The sequence below is a fragment of the Cucurbita pepo genome, chromosome LG18, assembly GCF_002806865.2.
Source record: "Cucurbita pepo subsp. pepo cultivar mu-cu-16 chromosome LG18, ASM280686v2, whole genome shotgun sequence".
Taxonomy (NCBI): domain Eukaryota; kingdom Viridiplantae; phylum Streptophyta; class Magnoliopsida; order Cucurbitales; family Cucurbitaceae; genus Cucurbita; species Cucurbita pepo.
Window position 1 is genome coordinate 5,116,194 of NC_036655.1, and position 13,665 is coordinate 5,129,858.

The following is a 13,665-nucleotide window of genomic DNA, read 5'->3' on the forward strand; positions in this document are numbered from 1 at the left end:
TTATTAAAAAAATTATACTTATTCATAATATATATTATATTAATAATTAAAATTGGATAGAATTTGATAATTTGGATTAGTACATAAATTTTTATTTTTTTTACTTTTTTTAATAGATTTAAACATACTTAATGAATGAACTAATAATTTATAATTAAATTATAAATTTAGATTATAGTTTAATTATGAGAATTTTATTAATAAAACATAAATATTGAAATAAAAAAGTAAAATTGTAATTAAAAAAAAAAAAAAAAAGAGTAATAAATTGATATAAGGAGGGTGGGGTGTAGAATGCAGTGGAAGCAGTGAGAAAAGGGCAGGCGTAGGCATGGGAAAAAGGGGTTACGTGCCGCAATAAAGGGCACCCACCCCTCCTTTGAGGCCGCCAAGTGTCCCTGCTCCATCACTACCGACATCTCTTCCTCCTGCCTTTCTTTATGCTCACTCTCTCCCACCTTTTGTCACTTTCCCCCTTCTCTTCTTCCTTTTCTTTTTTTCTTTTTTTATTTTTTTTTTCTTTAATTCTGTATATATATATATATATATATATATATATATATATATAAATATCTACCATAATTAAATATTTTTAACTTTTTTTTTTTTTGGTTTATTATTATTATTTTTATTATTATTAGATTAAGTTCCGGTGTCAGCTGTATTTAATTTTGTATGGTTATGTAAGTGGGGATATTAATGGTGTTATTAATTATATGAAATGCAAATTTATTAAGACTGCGGTGAGCGTCCGATGAACAACACCGACCGTAAGATTTTGCCACGTGGAGCTTGAGGTTACTGTGATCTTCGAATATCTGCGTCGTGGAACTCTCTAGAACCGCGGTAACTACCGGAGGCAACCAGAGAATCCCCGTCTCCGTTTTTTTTTTTTTTTTTTAACGGAGTCGTAAAAATGGAACCATGTTGAGTTGTTTAACTTAACCATGGTTTCTTTAACCTAACTCTGGTGGATGGCTTGGTCTCCAAGTAGTTTATAAACGCCATGGGTATGGCGGTGGATTAGACAAGGGAGGGCGTTGTCTGATACTGCAACTGCAACCCACTATCGTGTTTTTCCGGCTGACGATATGATTATCGGTGAACGCCACCGCCCTGGTCCGGTGGTTCACATCACTCCTTTGACGATACCGGAGGAGCCTGCAAGCGAGACGCGGTTTCCTTATCCTCTGAGCGGAATCTCGGTGAGTTCTGATGGAAATGGCAATGGTGGCGATTACTCTTCCTATTATCTGAAGGAAGCTCTAGCGGCTCTCCAGCGATATACGAACGAGTCGGAGATTGAATCGGATTCGGAATTATCCGGGCGGGAATCGGACGTTCCGGTGGATGCGTACTCGTGCGATAATTTCCGGATTTTTGAGTTTAAGGTGAGGAAGTGCACGCGAGGACGGTCTCATGATTGGACGGAGTGTCCGTTTGCACATCCAGGTGAGAAGGCTCGCCGGAGAGATCCGAGGAAGTATCATTACTCTGGTACGGCTTGTCCCGACTTTCGTAAAGGTAGCTGTAAAAAAGGGGATTCGTGTGAGTTTGCTCATGGTGTATTCGAGTGTTGGCTCCATCCTGCTCGTTACAGGACGCAGCCGTGCAAGGACGGGACGAACTGTCGACGGAGGGTCTGTTTCTTCGCCCACACTCCTGAACAACTTAGGGTTTTGCCTCAGCAGAGCCCGAGAAGCGCGTACTCCCCCGAGCCGTTCGATGAATCTCCTGTACGGCAGTGTTTGGATGGATCCTGTGCCAAATCGCTGCCGTTTCTGTCTTCTCCGGTGTCTGTATCACCGTCGGCGACTCCAGTAGACTCCCCACCGTTATCTCCCATGACTCGATCCCTCGGCCGATCTCTTGGCTCGAGCTCCATTAATGAAATGGTCGCATCTCTCCGGAACTTGCATCTGAGCAAGGTCAAGTCACTACCATCTTCCTGGAATGTTCAGATTGGATCCCCTGGTTATCCGTCTCGAATCTGCCATGGATTCTGTAGCCTTCCAACAACACCAACTCGGGCTCCAACTGCTCCTGGAGTTGGGCTGCTCGACTTCTCGGACCATGGATTGCAGGAGGAACCAGCTATGGAGCGAGTGGAATCAGGAAGGGAGCTGAGGGCGAAGATGCTAGAGAAGCTGAGCAAGGAAAATTCTCTGGACCTGGTGGATTCAAGCTCTTCAGCTTGCACACCAGACGTTGGATGGGTATCAGAGCTGCTGAAGTGAGTATGGAAATCAAACTTTTGGTTGGTACAATCGGGTTATTCTCTTAATCACAATTCAATTCTGATTTGAAGAACAAATTAGCCTAAGCCAAGCCTTTTGGTTCATATGTAAATACAGAATGGGAGGCAGCCCAGCTGAAACTGGAGGAGTATAGGATTTAATTTTTACGCATGTAAGGCTTAAATATGTGTATATATTGCTCTGTTTTTTAGGTTTTGAGGTGGGTTGAAAGAATTTAGAAACTATATTTTGATGGAGAAGAACAGAAATCCGTCTTGACTTAATGTATAGGTATGGTTACTGGATGATCCGTAGGATCATGGCCTCTCTGATCATTTGTGATTATATTGCAAGTTAATGTTCTTAATGCAATTATGTGGATGAATTTGGGTCGTTTCTATCCGATCCTGGTTTCTGTAAACCCAGAATTTAAAGGTATCTTGATTGGCTCTGGTTCTTTTGGGGATATAGGATTATGAACAAGTAAGCTGCGTGGGATTGGGGGAATTGAAAATTGAAGTTCCCTTCGAGGGATGGAGGGAACAGGGAAGTGATATTATTTTAATGGGTTTGGTTTAAACTTGTGCACAACGTATCTTCTAAGGAGGCAAGTTTAGAATTTAATTCTTGAATTGTTGTAAGGACTTAGCTTGCCTTTTGAATTCGCTACTCTTTTTTGGTATGTGTATAAAGAAGTTGTAGCATCAGTAGGTTAGCCTCATTTCGTTCAGGCTCGTCTCGAAAGGGATCCGAGATCGACCCCTGAAGGGGTTTGGCCTCCGATCTATCACTTTTGTCAATTTCAAGGGGATGTGGGCATTTCACAATTCATTCTCTTTCAGGGTTCAGTGCGGGTTCAGTGATGTTGGCACTCGAGGGATCTCACTATCCACTCGGGGCCAGCATTAGGCAAGACAACGTTGCACTTGAGAGACGCTAACACTCATGTCTCTCTAATTGATGTCTCACATTGCACTGCTTCGGGACGCTTTTTTCGTTGCGACCTCGAAAGTCAAAATAGTGAGGAAGAAATATGGAGATGTTGTAGGGTGATTGGAGAGCAGTATGTAATTTTCAATTACCAAAAATGTTTGTTCCCATTCGTTTCAGAAACCAACATACTTAGCTATCTTACAAATCACAATGTCACAACTCAAACAGACCCACCCCTTTTGAACTTTGACACACTATCTTACAAATTGAAGACTTGGTCAAAGGAGAGAGAGAGAGAGAGAGAGTATTCCCTTTTTATTTTTCTAAAATTTGACTATAAGGTCAAAACGGTCATTTTCCATCTCTCTTTTGAACTGCTTCAAAAAGTTCCCTATTTTTTCTCCACAATAACATTAATGATGTTTAAAGTCTTGTATACTTCTTCGAGAATTATGACATTTAAAATTTTATTTATATTTTAAAGGATTTCAATTCGTTAGAAGATGAACACGACCCTCTGTAATTACTTTGAGGAGAGCATAAATTCTCGTGGCTAATGGCTAGGTGACTTGCATAAATTCACTCCATGCTAATGGAGATAGTATTCCTTAATTATAATATTCCTTGATTATAAATCCATGATCATTCTCGAGATTAGCTGACCAATAACACATGAACAAAAAAAATACGAACATAAAAAATGACAATTTAAACATTAAAATTTCTCATATTATTGTTGGCGGTGATCAGAAAAATTTTAATTAAAAAGATTAATTAATTTTTTTAAAAAGATTAAATTACTTTCTTCTTTAACCTTTCATTTAATTTTTAAAAATTTTGAATTTTTTTAATTATAATATATTAAAAATGTATTATACACATACTAAATTTAATTTAATTTAATTTAATTTAATTTAATATAAAAATTAAACGATAAAAAAGAAGTTTGTAATATAAGTAAGATATTTTTAAGAACCGGATGGAGCGAAGGAATAAAAACTTTCCCGCCTTGCGAAACGGCTTCACCCTTCCCGCATTTCTCTGGAGCCTTCTCCGACACTCTTAAGCTCAGAGGATCCATGGTAAGGTTTTCTCTCCTAAAACCCTAATTTACTAATTTTATTTTTCTGTCAATTCATCAAGTTCATTTGTTACAATCGTAGCCATACTTGTTTCATCATCCGATCGTGTAGAATACTTTTGCTTTTCTATGTAATCTAAAATTCGATGAAATGAAAATCTTCCGTCGCGCTTGATTTACGCTCAGAATGCGCGAAAAGATTTCTATCGGGACCTCGAGTGTGGTTGTTCCTTTCTTTTGTGTTTGACGGGCTGAATTTTCTTTACATCCTATCTTGATGTGGAAGATTAGAGTTGGAGCGATTTTGATCGTTGACGATTCTCAGTTTAGGATATTTAGTTTAACGAGCATTTTGCTGAAGGAATCCTTCGCTATGAAGTAGAATTCAAATTTAGGGATTTCCTGGTTTTAATACGGTTTACTCAGTTTCCTTTATGATTTTGACAAAATATCGATTCTAGATATCAGGTTTGTGGTCTAACGTTTATGCATTTCTTGAAATTTAATTTGAGAAACAGTCTAAGAAAAGAGGCCTTTCTCTGGAAGAGAAGCGCGAGAAGATGCTTCAGATCTTTTACGATTCTCAAGACTTTTTCCTTGTGAGCATACTTGTACTTCTATACTTCTATTCCTTTTTCTTCATTATTTACAATAAGAAGCTTCCTTCCTTTTTCTCGTTTCAGCTTAAGGAGCTTGAAAAATTGGGTCCCAGGAAAGGTGTGATTTCTCAGTCAGTGAAAGACGTTGTGCAAAGTTTAGTGGACGATGACCTGGTTTCAAAAGAGAAGATTGGAACTTCAGTGAGTATAATTTTTGAGATGAAACTTCCAGTCATCCATTATTGTGTTTATCCTATTTGCACCATGACTTATTCTTTGCGTATGGGTCATAGCCTTCGGACATGATTGTCTCTCGTGCATTATGAATCTGTTTTTTCAATTTGCTATGTATTTATGTATGGTTGTAAACTTCAGGTCTATTTTTGGAGTCTACCAAGCTGTGCTGGTAATCAGGTGAAGTTTATATCCTTTGTATCATGATTTGTCTAACTCACTTCAAAGGCTTTATATTTATGATGTGTCCAAGCTCGCTCTAAATATTAAATCATCTGAATATTTGATTGAATTTGTACCTCCAAAATATCTCATGTCCCTCTTCGTACCAGCTGCGGAATGTGTATCGTAAACTTGAATCTGATCTCCAAACCAGTAAGAATAGACTGGAAGAACTTACTGAGCAGAGTAATGCATTAAAGAAGGGAAGAGAGGAATCTGTGAGTGATTATATTTTAAGCAAAAGGTAATTTATGAAAAATATTTGCCCTTCTATCATGAATGCTTTCTTCATGCCAGGAAGAACGAGAGGAAGCCCTAGCTCAATTAAAAGCCATTGAACTGAAGCATAAAGAGCTAAAGGTTTTGCTTGTATTCTGGATTTCTTTCTCCTTTTTATTGGAAAAAGAGAAATCGATCACGATGATCTTTTAGTTTTCACGCTTCTTTGACAATCTAGTCATTCCCAGGATGAGATGGTACAATATGCAGATAATGATCCAGCAGCCTTTGAAGCAATGAGTTGAGTTTCTGTTTTTTACCATTTTTTAGATTTTTACTATAGAAAATGGGTTTCAGCTGTTTAATTCTTTCTTGATATCGCTGTGTGCTAAACATGAACATCTTATGGGACAGAAAATGCAATTGAAGATGCTCATGCTGCAGCCAACCGATGGACAGGTATGCATTCTGACCATAAGCTGCCAACTAGTTTTCTATGTCTTTTTTCTCTCGTGCCCATTTGAAATTTCTTTCAAAACTCTATTTATTAACACGCAGACAACATTTTCACTTTGCGACAATGGTGTTCAAACAACTTTCCACAGGCCAAAGAACAACTAGAGAACCTGTATAAAGAGGTAAACCGCACTTCTTTGGTAAAATTGCCCTCTGCAAGAACTAGAGATGTGCTCAAATATAGCACGCACGTCAAATTCCTCATCTTCAACTTTTCGTAACGTTGCTTTTCACAGTTTTGGAAAGATAAGAAACAAACCTATACGTCCCAAGAAAATGGGTCTCAATATCTCTAGTTAAAAATTCTGAGCTATTGGCTGTGTGTAAACGCAGGTTGGCATCACGGATGATTTTGATTATTTGGAGTTGTCACCAGCTCCTCTGAGCTCAGTTGTCGATTAAAGTGGGCAGAAGCTTCAAGCTGATTTAACCGCATGTTTTATGTCTCAATGATTCCGATGCAACAGTATCACATAGATCATGGGCTACAGTTTGACTGAAATTCACCCCATATATATATAGAGCACTGTTCGTTAGTTATACGTGGTAAATAAGAAACATGTCAATTCTTAGATTAAATTTAGGTCCGTTTCCAGAACACCGAGATGTTTGCGACGTTATGTTGCGTTCATGGCTCATGAATCTGTAATCTGTCTTAGGCGCTATAAGCATGTGATCAATAAACATTTTTAGGCATTGGAATGTGTTCTTATGCAGCAGCAGAGTTTATAGAACTCCTGTGAAATTCGAAGTAAAAAACTGATTTAATTATAGGTTTAGTTTAGTTCATAAGATTTGAAGTTGGACTACTTAAAGTCGATCTATTTGTATCTAATTAAAGTTTAAAATTTTGAATTTTGTGTTAGAAAATTCAAGAATTAACCAACTCAAACTCAACACCAAAGATTTTCAAATAAGCAACTTAAACTTACACATGGCATCTGTGAAATTGAGACACTTACCCATAATACTAACCACAATAATGTTATATTCATTTACAGAGTATATACGGCCTAAATTCAATCTGCATTATTATTTGGTATTATCACAAAGAAACCTGTTCATCAAGCTTTGCTGATCTTAGCAAAAAATGTTCAAATCTTCGGTACAACCTCGACCCAATTCTTCACATCGCCTCTCTTTTGGATATACCATCAGGCAGTGCCACCTGCAAAATTCCATACAAACATCTTAGCCATGGCAGCTTGAGCCCCAGATGCAAACTTGGGTATATATCATCAGATCAATATACAGCACATTCTAGAAGGCCTTCAACGCTAACAAAGGGAAAGAATTCAACACAAGATTAACCCAAGAACCTGCTTCAAAACCATAACGGATATTAAATCAAAGTGCCATCTCAGCTTGCAGAGCTGCCAGCTCATCTTCCTCGGCAGTTCGTTTCTGAGGAGCAGGTCGAGCGGTTTGTCGGCCAGCAGGGACAGGAATTGAAGCAACAGGAGCAGTTGTTGCAGGTTGAAGGAGTTGCTCTTCCAACTCAGCACCTTCTAGCTCTTCAAGTTCAGCTTCCAGTTCATCCTGTGCGTACAACAAAGATGTGTTTAGTAGATGAGCGCTTCATAAAATTGCAGGAACAAATGAGAAGACAAACTGAATGTGAACAAAAACCTCATCAAAATCGGCTGCAGCACCAATTGGATTTGATAGTGCTTCTTGGATCTGTTTCATGTTCTCAGTTTGTTCATTGATCTCATCCATTGTTTTATCCACATCATCGATGTTCCTGCAAAACGAGAATATTTCAAGCTCCATCATCATCAACCTGATCATCTAAAAGCCTTACACTGCACTTTCATAGAAGATAATGGAAAGAGAATTGAAAAATGTGAACAGACTCAAATCATGAAAGTAGACTGAAACAATGTGGTACTCACGTTGCTTTCTGCATTGCTTTCATTGCAGCTGCACCGGTCCTCAAGGCATCTACCGTCTCGGTTGTGGCTTTTGCTCCTTCTAATAATATCATCTGCGACACGAATATTTATGTCACACGAAGTTACATAAACAAGCAGCACGAGGAAACGTGGGATATGTCTAACTAGTTTCATATCAGATATAACATCAAAGATAACCTGATCGTGAATCCGCAATTGGAAGTTGCCGAGCTGCTCTATCTGTTGTTCGTATAGTCTCTTCCTCTTCAAACATTGTATAGCAGCTATAAAATAAAATAGTTAACATTGACGCCACATTGCCAGCTACTGTTTCAACTACAAATTGAATGTGGGAAGATCCAAAATCGAAGGTAGAAACGTACGGATCCTATCATAAACTAGTCCAAGACATTAACACTTGAAACATAAGAAGTTGACAGGATTCAACACATTTGTGATGGGAGATGTGAAAAAGAAAACGCAGATACCCCAAAATCAATAAAGTACAAACAACTGATTATCTTGCATCCACATTGGAAATGAAACACATCCCCAACTTGGATAAGTGACAAACACAACTATCAAAAAAGTTGAAAATTGAAATAAAAGCATGGAAGGCCAAAACAAGGCATGACCATTTACAGCAACCTGACTATGAGATCACACCTCGGTTGGGGAGGAGAACGAAACATCCTTCATAAGAGTGTGGAAACCTCTCCCTAGTAGACGCATTTTACTACCTTGAGGGGAAGCCCGAATGGGAAAGCTCAAAGAGGACAATATCTGCTAGTGGTGGGCTTGGGCTATTACAAATGGTATCAAAGCCAGACATCGGGCGATGTGCCAACAAAGAGGTTGAGCTCCAAAGGGGGTAGACACAAGGCGGTGTGCCAGCAAGGACGTTGGGCCCGAAGAGGGTGGATTGTAAGATCCCACATCGGCTGGGGAGGAAAACGAAACATCGTTTATAAGGATGTGGAAACCTCTCCCTAGCAGACACGATTTAAAAACCTGGAGGGGAAGCCCGAAAGTAAAAACACAAAGAGGACAATATCTGCTTGCAGTGGGCTTGAAGCACCCAACTTGATAGCCACAGTTTCAGAAATTGGGAAATTAACAAAATATTTTAGTACTTTCTACCTATAAGGGCATCTGGAAATTCTGAACCATCTATCTAACTTTCAAAATATTTCCAATGGAACAAGGTCATAAGATGGAAAAGACAACAGGGGTGGATACTGAACAAAAGAAGTCCAACACAACAGAACATGCACCAAAGAAAACAAGTATAGATAAACAACATCCAAAGCCCTCTCAATTCCCGCCCCTAACAAAAGAGAAGAAAAAGTACTTTAAATCCTAAGGTGTTCCATTACGATGCCACTCTTAACTTAACTATCAACAAGTTAGCAAGTTTACTAGCATCATTATACTTCAATAATTTGCGTACTTAATGTCAAAATGTTTCACTCAATGATAAACTGCTAGCATTTCTTGTAAGTCATACCCCGCTTGTTCTTTGCTCTGGTATAATCTTTGGCCTTCTCAACCTCTGTGGCAGCCTTTTTCAGAAGCACGTTCTCCTTCTTCTCCAGCATTTCCAGTGTCTGAAAAGAGCATACAAGAATCCCTTTTAGCCTAAAAGAGTGGTAATACGAAAAGACAGCAATCCCTAATGAACAAATGGGTGAGGCGGATAGGAAGAAAGATAGTGAACCCGCCATGATACCTCGTTTAATTTATCAAGCGTCGCCAGAGCATTAGACTCCTGTTTAGGTTTACCAAAAAGCTTATTGAACATAGACATGGTGGATTATCAGCGAGTCGAACCGACCTCCGAACCTCTGGAACAACAGCAAGAAAATAATCAGTCATATCTCGTCTGAGAAGAAGTCAATTCGTGAAATTAGACCAGAATCGGGATTGAAACAGATGGTGAATTGGATCCAAGAAAAGTGATGAAAGAGCATATACCTGAGAATTGATGATCGGAAATCGAAGAGCTGCCGGTGTGGAGAAATGGAGATTAAAGAAGAAGGGCAGATCTGATTGAGAGGTGAATTGGATTCGGTGTTTGCTTAGGCGTGTTGGTTCAGTGAGGGATGGGCGAGAGAGGAAGTTTCTTAGCCCTTTACAGCGTCGACGGAATCCACGTCGGTCACAGTTGATTGGTCATCAACCTCGGGTCCCACCAAAACACTCTATAAATTACAATTACATTCAATTTTATTTTCTTTTTTCTTTTTTTCTTTTTAATGAAAATTTGAGGTCTTCATTGGTTTGTGATGTTTTTTTTGTTGATTCGGTTTTCGAAGTATTAACAAAAAAATGATTAAAAAAGAATGTTTGGTAACCATTAGAAATAATTAAAAAATAAAAATACCCTTAAATTTTCAAAAAATAAAAAATAAAAAATGATTTGGGCAGTTAAAAAAACTTTTTTTAAAAAAAAAAATTCAATCAGAAAATAAATAACTTTTAATATTTTTATCTAAAAATAAGACATTAAAACCCTTAAATCTAAACCAATTAATACCTTATTTTCAAAACTATCTTAAAATTTTGTGAGATGGTTATATGAACAAAAACTGGGTTAAATACACTCCATTACCAAAAACAATTTTGTGGGATGGTTCTATGGCATCTTTCANAAAAAAAAAAAAAAAACTAAATTTTGCATCCAATATACATTTAAAATTAAAAATAAACATATTAGATACAAAAACGTAAATTAAAATTAAAAAGATTAAACTTTAATGTATAAATTAAAACGTAAAGGTTTAAATTAATATACTCTGCATGGTGTAAGCATGCAGAACGAAAATTCTGCCCTGAAATTTTAGCATATAGAAGGAACGGAGGTTCACATTTGTATAATTATGCAATATATATCCACACTTGTGCAATTTAAAATATCACCCAAAGATAAATTTACTAAAAAAGATTTGCGAATTAAGAAAATTATGAAAGAAGCTAAAAGGGAACCAAGAGAATCTTCCTCTTTCAAGCAGAAAAGGTTTAATCTTTTCTAATGGAACTTGTCATGATGAAGCATTCATCAGGTAAAACTACAACTTTACTCTTCCACCATTTGCAAAGAACTCATTCCAAAGCTCTCTCATTCTGCATGCAATTTAGGAGAAAAATGATGATATCTAATACTCCTTTGTGTTTAGAAATCCTAGCGAGCAAATCTCAGAGTTCACAAATGTATATTAGGGATTTTACACAATCCCACATTTGGAATCGATGCAACTGTCAAAGTTGACCTTTTTTTAACTGTCAAAGTGGAACCCCATTCGACACCTAGAATTTGCATCATATTATAGGAAGGAGCGTCTTCAGAATGGAACATATAAAATCTAGCAAAAACCTAGAATTACAAACGTTCAACTCCGGGACCTATAGCAGCAAAGATTTTTATACAATCTGTAATTGCTAAGAGTAACCTAAAGATCGTAAACAATTGGACCCTTATACTTTCTTTGGGTAGAAGATTCCTCTACCTCAAGCCCTAATGAGAAAAACTCAATCCAGATTTGGGGGAGCACCCAAATCATCAGGAACTGCCTCCCTCCATATAGTTGATGCAAATATGACACAATGCACAAGAAATAGCTTAGGTAAATTAAACCCTTTTGTAGCTTAAATGAAGACAAATAATGTCATCAAGAGAACTCTAGGCATGCAACGACATATAGCTTGAAACTAGCAACGGAAAATATGAAAATTGAGAGAGAAAATAATTGACTAACAAAAATTCAGGTCCAGGTCACATTTACTCTTTAATATATTGTCGAAATAAGTATCTTTAACACGGTCAAAATCTTCAATAAACTAAAACATCTATGAGAAATAGGAGGAAAAAGCTTAATAAATCACAAAACCATGCCTCTCGAGCGGAAAATCTCCTCATGATTTCGCCGTTTGCTTACTTCTCAGAGGAGTTGGGTCCTCTCTTCTTTCCAAAGCCAACCACTATAAAGATCAAACAAATTTAAATCATACGTTAGAATGATGCTTCTCAAATCCTAATAGGAAAATCACAACAATGTGGTCAAGATAACGATCCTGATACAGAGCTAAGTGTAATCTAACAAATAACACAATTACCATAATCCGTAAAATAGTGATTGGATACAGTATTGACACAATAAAAACCTACAGATATTCTAGACCGCCAACACATTGGAAAAAACAAATGAATTTAACAACGATTGTTTACCAGCAGTGACGAATCTGCGATTGTATTGCATCCGCTTGTGTGCACGCCCACGGGGTTTCGTCTTCTTGTCCTGCTTCGCTACTTTCGGAGTTTGACCTCTCACCTTCCCAGCACGAGCCAGAGATCCGTGAACCTTACCTGAAAATCGATTAAACCAACACAATACACAAACAAATTCATACAGATGAAAGAACCGATAAACACAAGACGAAAAAAACAAAAAAAAAAAACCAAATACACTTTGAATGATCGAAAGTCGTCATATGACAAGTTAGGGTTTCGCTTACCCATGGCAGATTGCTTGCTTCGGTACCTTCCTGGTGCTTAACGTCCGATGACAAGCCGCAGAAGAGATTGCAATCAGGACTTAGGGCTATGGTCGGATGAGATTATATAGACAATCAGAATAGGGCCAGCCAATGGACCAATACATTTTAGACTTTGGGCCTACTAAATTGGGCCTATAAATGATAATGGGCCACGTTTTGCAGTCAGATTTGGATTGGGCCTATAAATTGTAATGGGCCACGTTTTGCAGTCAGATTTGGATTGGGCCTATAAATTGTAATGGGCTACGTTTTGCAGTCAGATTTGGAAGATTTGGATTGGGCCTATAAATGGTGATGGGCCACGATTTGCAGTCAGATTTGGATTGGGCCTATAAATGGTAATGGGCCACGTTTTGCAGTCAGATTGAAATTGGGCCTATAAATGGTAATGGGCCACATTTTGCAGTCAGATTGAAATTGGGCCTATAAATGGTAATGGGCCACGTTTTGCAGTCAGATTGGGCTTGGGCCTAACTTGATGGCTCTGTCCATCTTCATCAACCTGACAAATACCTAAATTTAAATAGCCCAACTTCAAAAGGGCTAAAAGCATTAGACTTTACAAAATAAAAAGACGAAAATACCCCTGGGGTAGGTTTTCCACTTTAGACTCAATTAAAAAGCTAAAATAATAATAATAATAAATAAATAAATTTGAGTGTAGAGAGGTGATACAAATAATAAACAATATTATTTACACTTTTTATAATAAATAAGGTAATTTTTTCGATTTAAATATAATTTAAATGTAATAATTCATTTAATATTTTTACTTTAATAAAATAAAATAAATCGATGCATAAACAAATAAAATAATAATACACGAAATATGATAAAGATAGAGGCCTCGAGAAAATCTCCTTGTACGAAATATCTTTATTAATTTATTTTTCAACCAATAAATCAGATATTTAAATAAAAAATAAATAAAAGGATGAATGAATATTTACGAGTATTATTTATTTTTTTATTGATAGAAAAAAGGACTCGGCATAGATAAGGTCGGTTGGTATTTTTGCACATAAATATCTACCTTGAAAGTTGACATTTAACAAGTTGATAAAAAATAATTAAAAATGAGGTGGCAAAATCGAGGCCGTCGATTGAAAGCTCCACGAATGTAGTCAATCGAACAGCTAGGAAAGCTGGCCAATTAGCAGAATACAGCTCAGCAG

The 13,665-nt window shown here is 37.3% G+C and overlaps 4 protein-coding genes across 6 annotated transcripts; 2 read left to right on the forward strand and 2 right to left on the reverse strand.

Annotated features, from left to right (window-relative positions):
• The first annotated feature begins 1,024 nt into the window (after positions 1–1,024).
• On the forward strand, positions 1,025–2,640 carry LOC111780249 (zinc finger CCCH domain-containing protein 20-like). The gene has a single exon (XM_023660599.1). The coding sequence runs from the start codon at positions 1,092–1,094 to the stop codon at positions 2,235–2,237; it is 1,146 nt and encodes a 381-aa protein (XP_023516367.1). The 5' UTR covers positions 1,025–1,091; the 3' UTR covers positions 2,238–2,640.
• A 1,517-nt stretch (positions 2,641–4,157) lies between these two features.
• On the forward strand, positions 4,158–6,814 carry LOC111780437 (meiotic nuclear division protein 1 homolog). Of its 2 annotated transcripts, XM_023660853.1 has the most exons (10): positions 4,158–4,252; positions 4,770–4,850; positions 4,935–5,051; positions 5,226–5,264; positions 5,417–5,524; positions 5,604–5,666; positions 5,774–5,825; positions 5,940–5,984; positions 6,084–6,163; positions 6,375–6,737. In XM_023660853.1, the coding sequence occupies exons 1-10, from the start codon at positions 4,250–4,252 to the stop codon at positions 6,441–6,443; spliced, it is 657 nt and encodes a 218-aa protein (XP_023516621.1). In that variant the 5' UTR covers positions 4,158–4,249; the 3' UTR covers positions 6,444–6,737. The 2 variants fall into 2 exon arrangements, with proteins under 2 accessions (XP_023516621.1, XP_023516622.1); XM_023660854.1 differs by lacking the exon at positions 5,226–5,264 and having other exon boundaries at positions 6,375–6,814.
• Positions 6,815–6,928: 114 nt separating this feature from the next.
• LOC111780436 (vacuolar protein sorting-associated protein 32 homolog 2-like) lies at positions 6,929–10,050 on the reverse strand. Of its 2 annotated transcripts, none has more exons than XM_023660851.1 (8): positions 9,911–10,050; positions 9,666–9,780; positions 9,444–9,543; positions 8,135–8,220; positions 7,937–8,028; positions 7,671–7,785; positions 7,361–7,580; positions 6,929–7,209 (listed from the first exon to the last, which is right to left on the reverse strand). In XM_023660851.1, the coding sequence occupies exons 2-7, from the start codon at positions 9,741–9,743 to the stop codon at positions 7,389–7,391; spliced, it is 663 nt and encodes a 220-aa protein (XP_023516619.1). In that variant the 5' UTR covers positions 9,744–9,780; positions 9,911–10,050; the 3' UTR covers positions 6,929–7,209; positions 7,361–7,388. The 2 variants fall into 2 exon arrangements, with proteins under 2 accessions (XP_023516619.1, XP_023516620.1); XM_023660852.1 differs by having other exon boundaries at positions 9,666–9,777; positions 9,911–10,048.
• A 1,632-nt stretch (positions 10,051–11,682) lies between these two features.
• Positions 11,683–12,535, reverse strand: LOC111780284 (40S ribosomal protein S30-like). The gene is made up of 3 exons (XM_023660642.1): positions 12,449–12,535; positions 12,162–12,299; positions 11,683–11,914 (listed from the first exon to the last, which is right to left on the reverse strand). Exons 1-3 carry the CDS (start codon positions 12,450–12,452, stop codon positions 11,868–11,870), a joined length of 189 nt encoding a protein of 62 aa, XP_023516410.1. The 5' UTR covers positions 12,453–12,535; the 3' UTR covers positions 11,683–11,867.
• Positions 12,536–13,665: the final 1,130 nt, after the last annotated feature.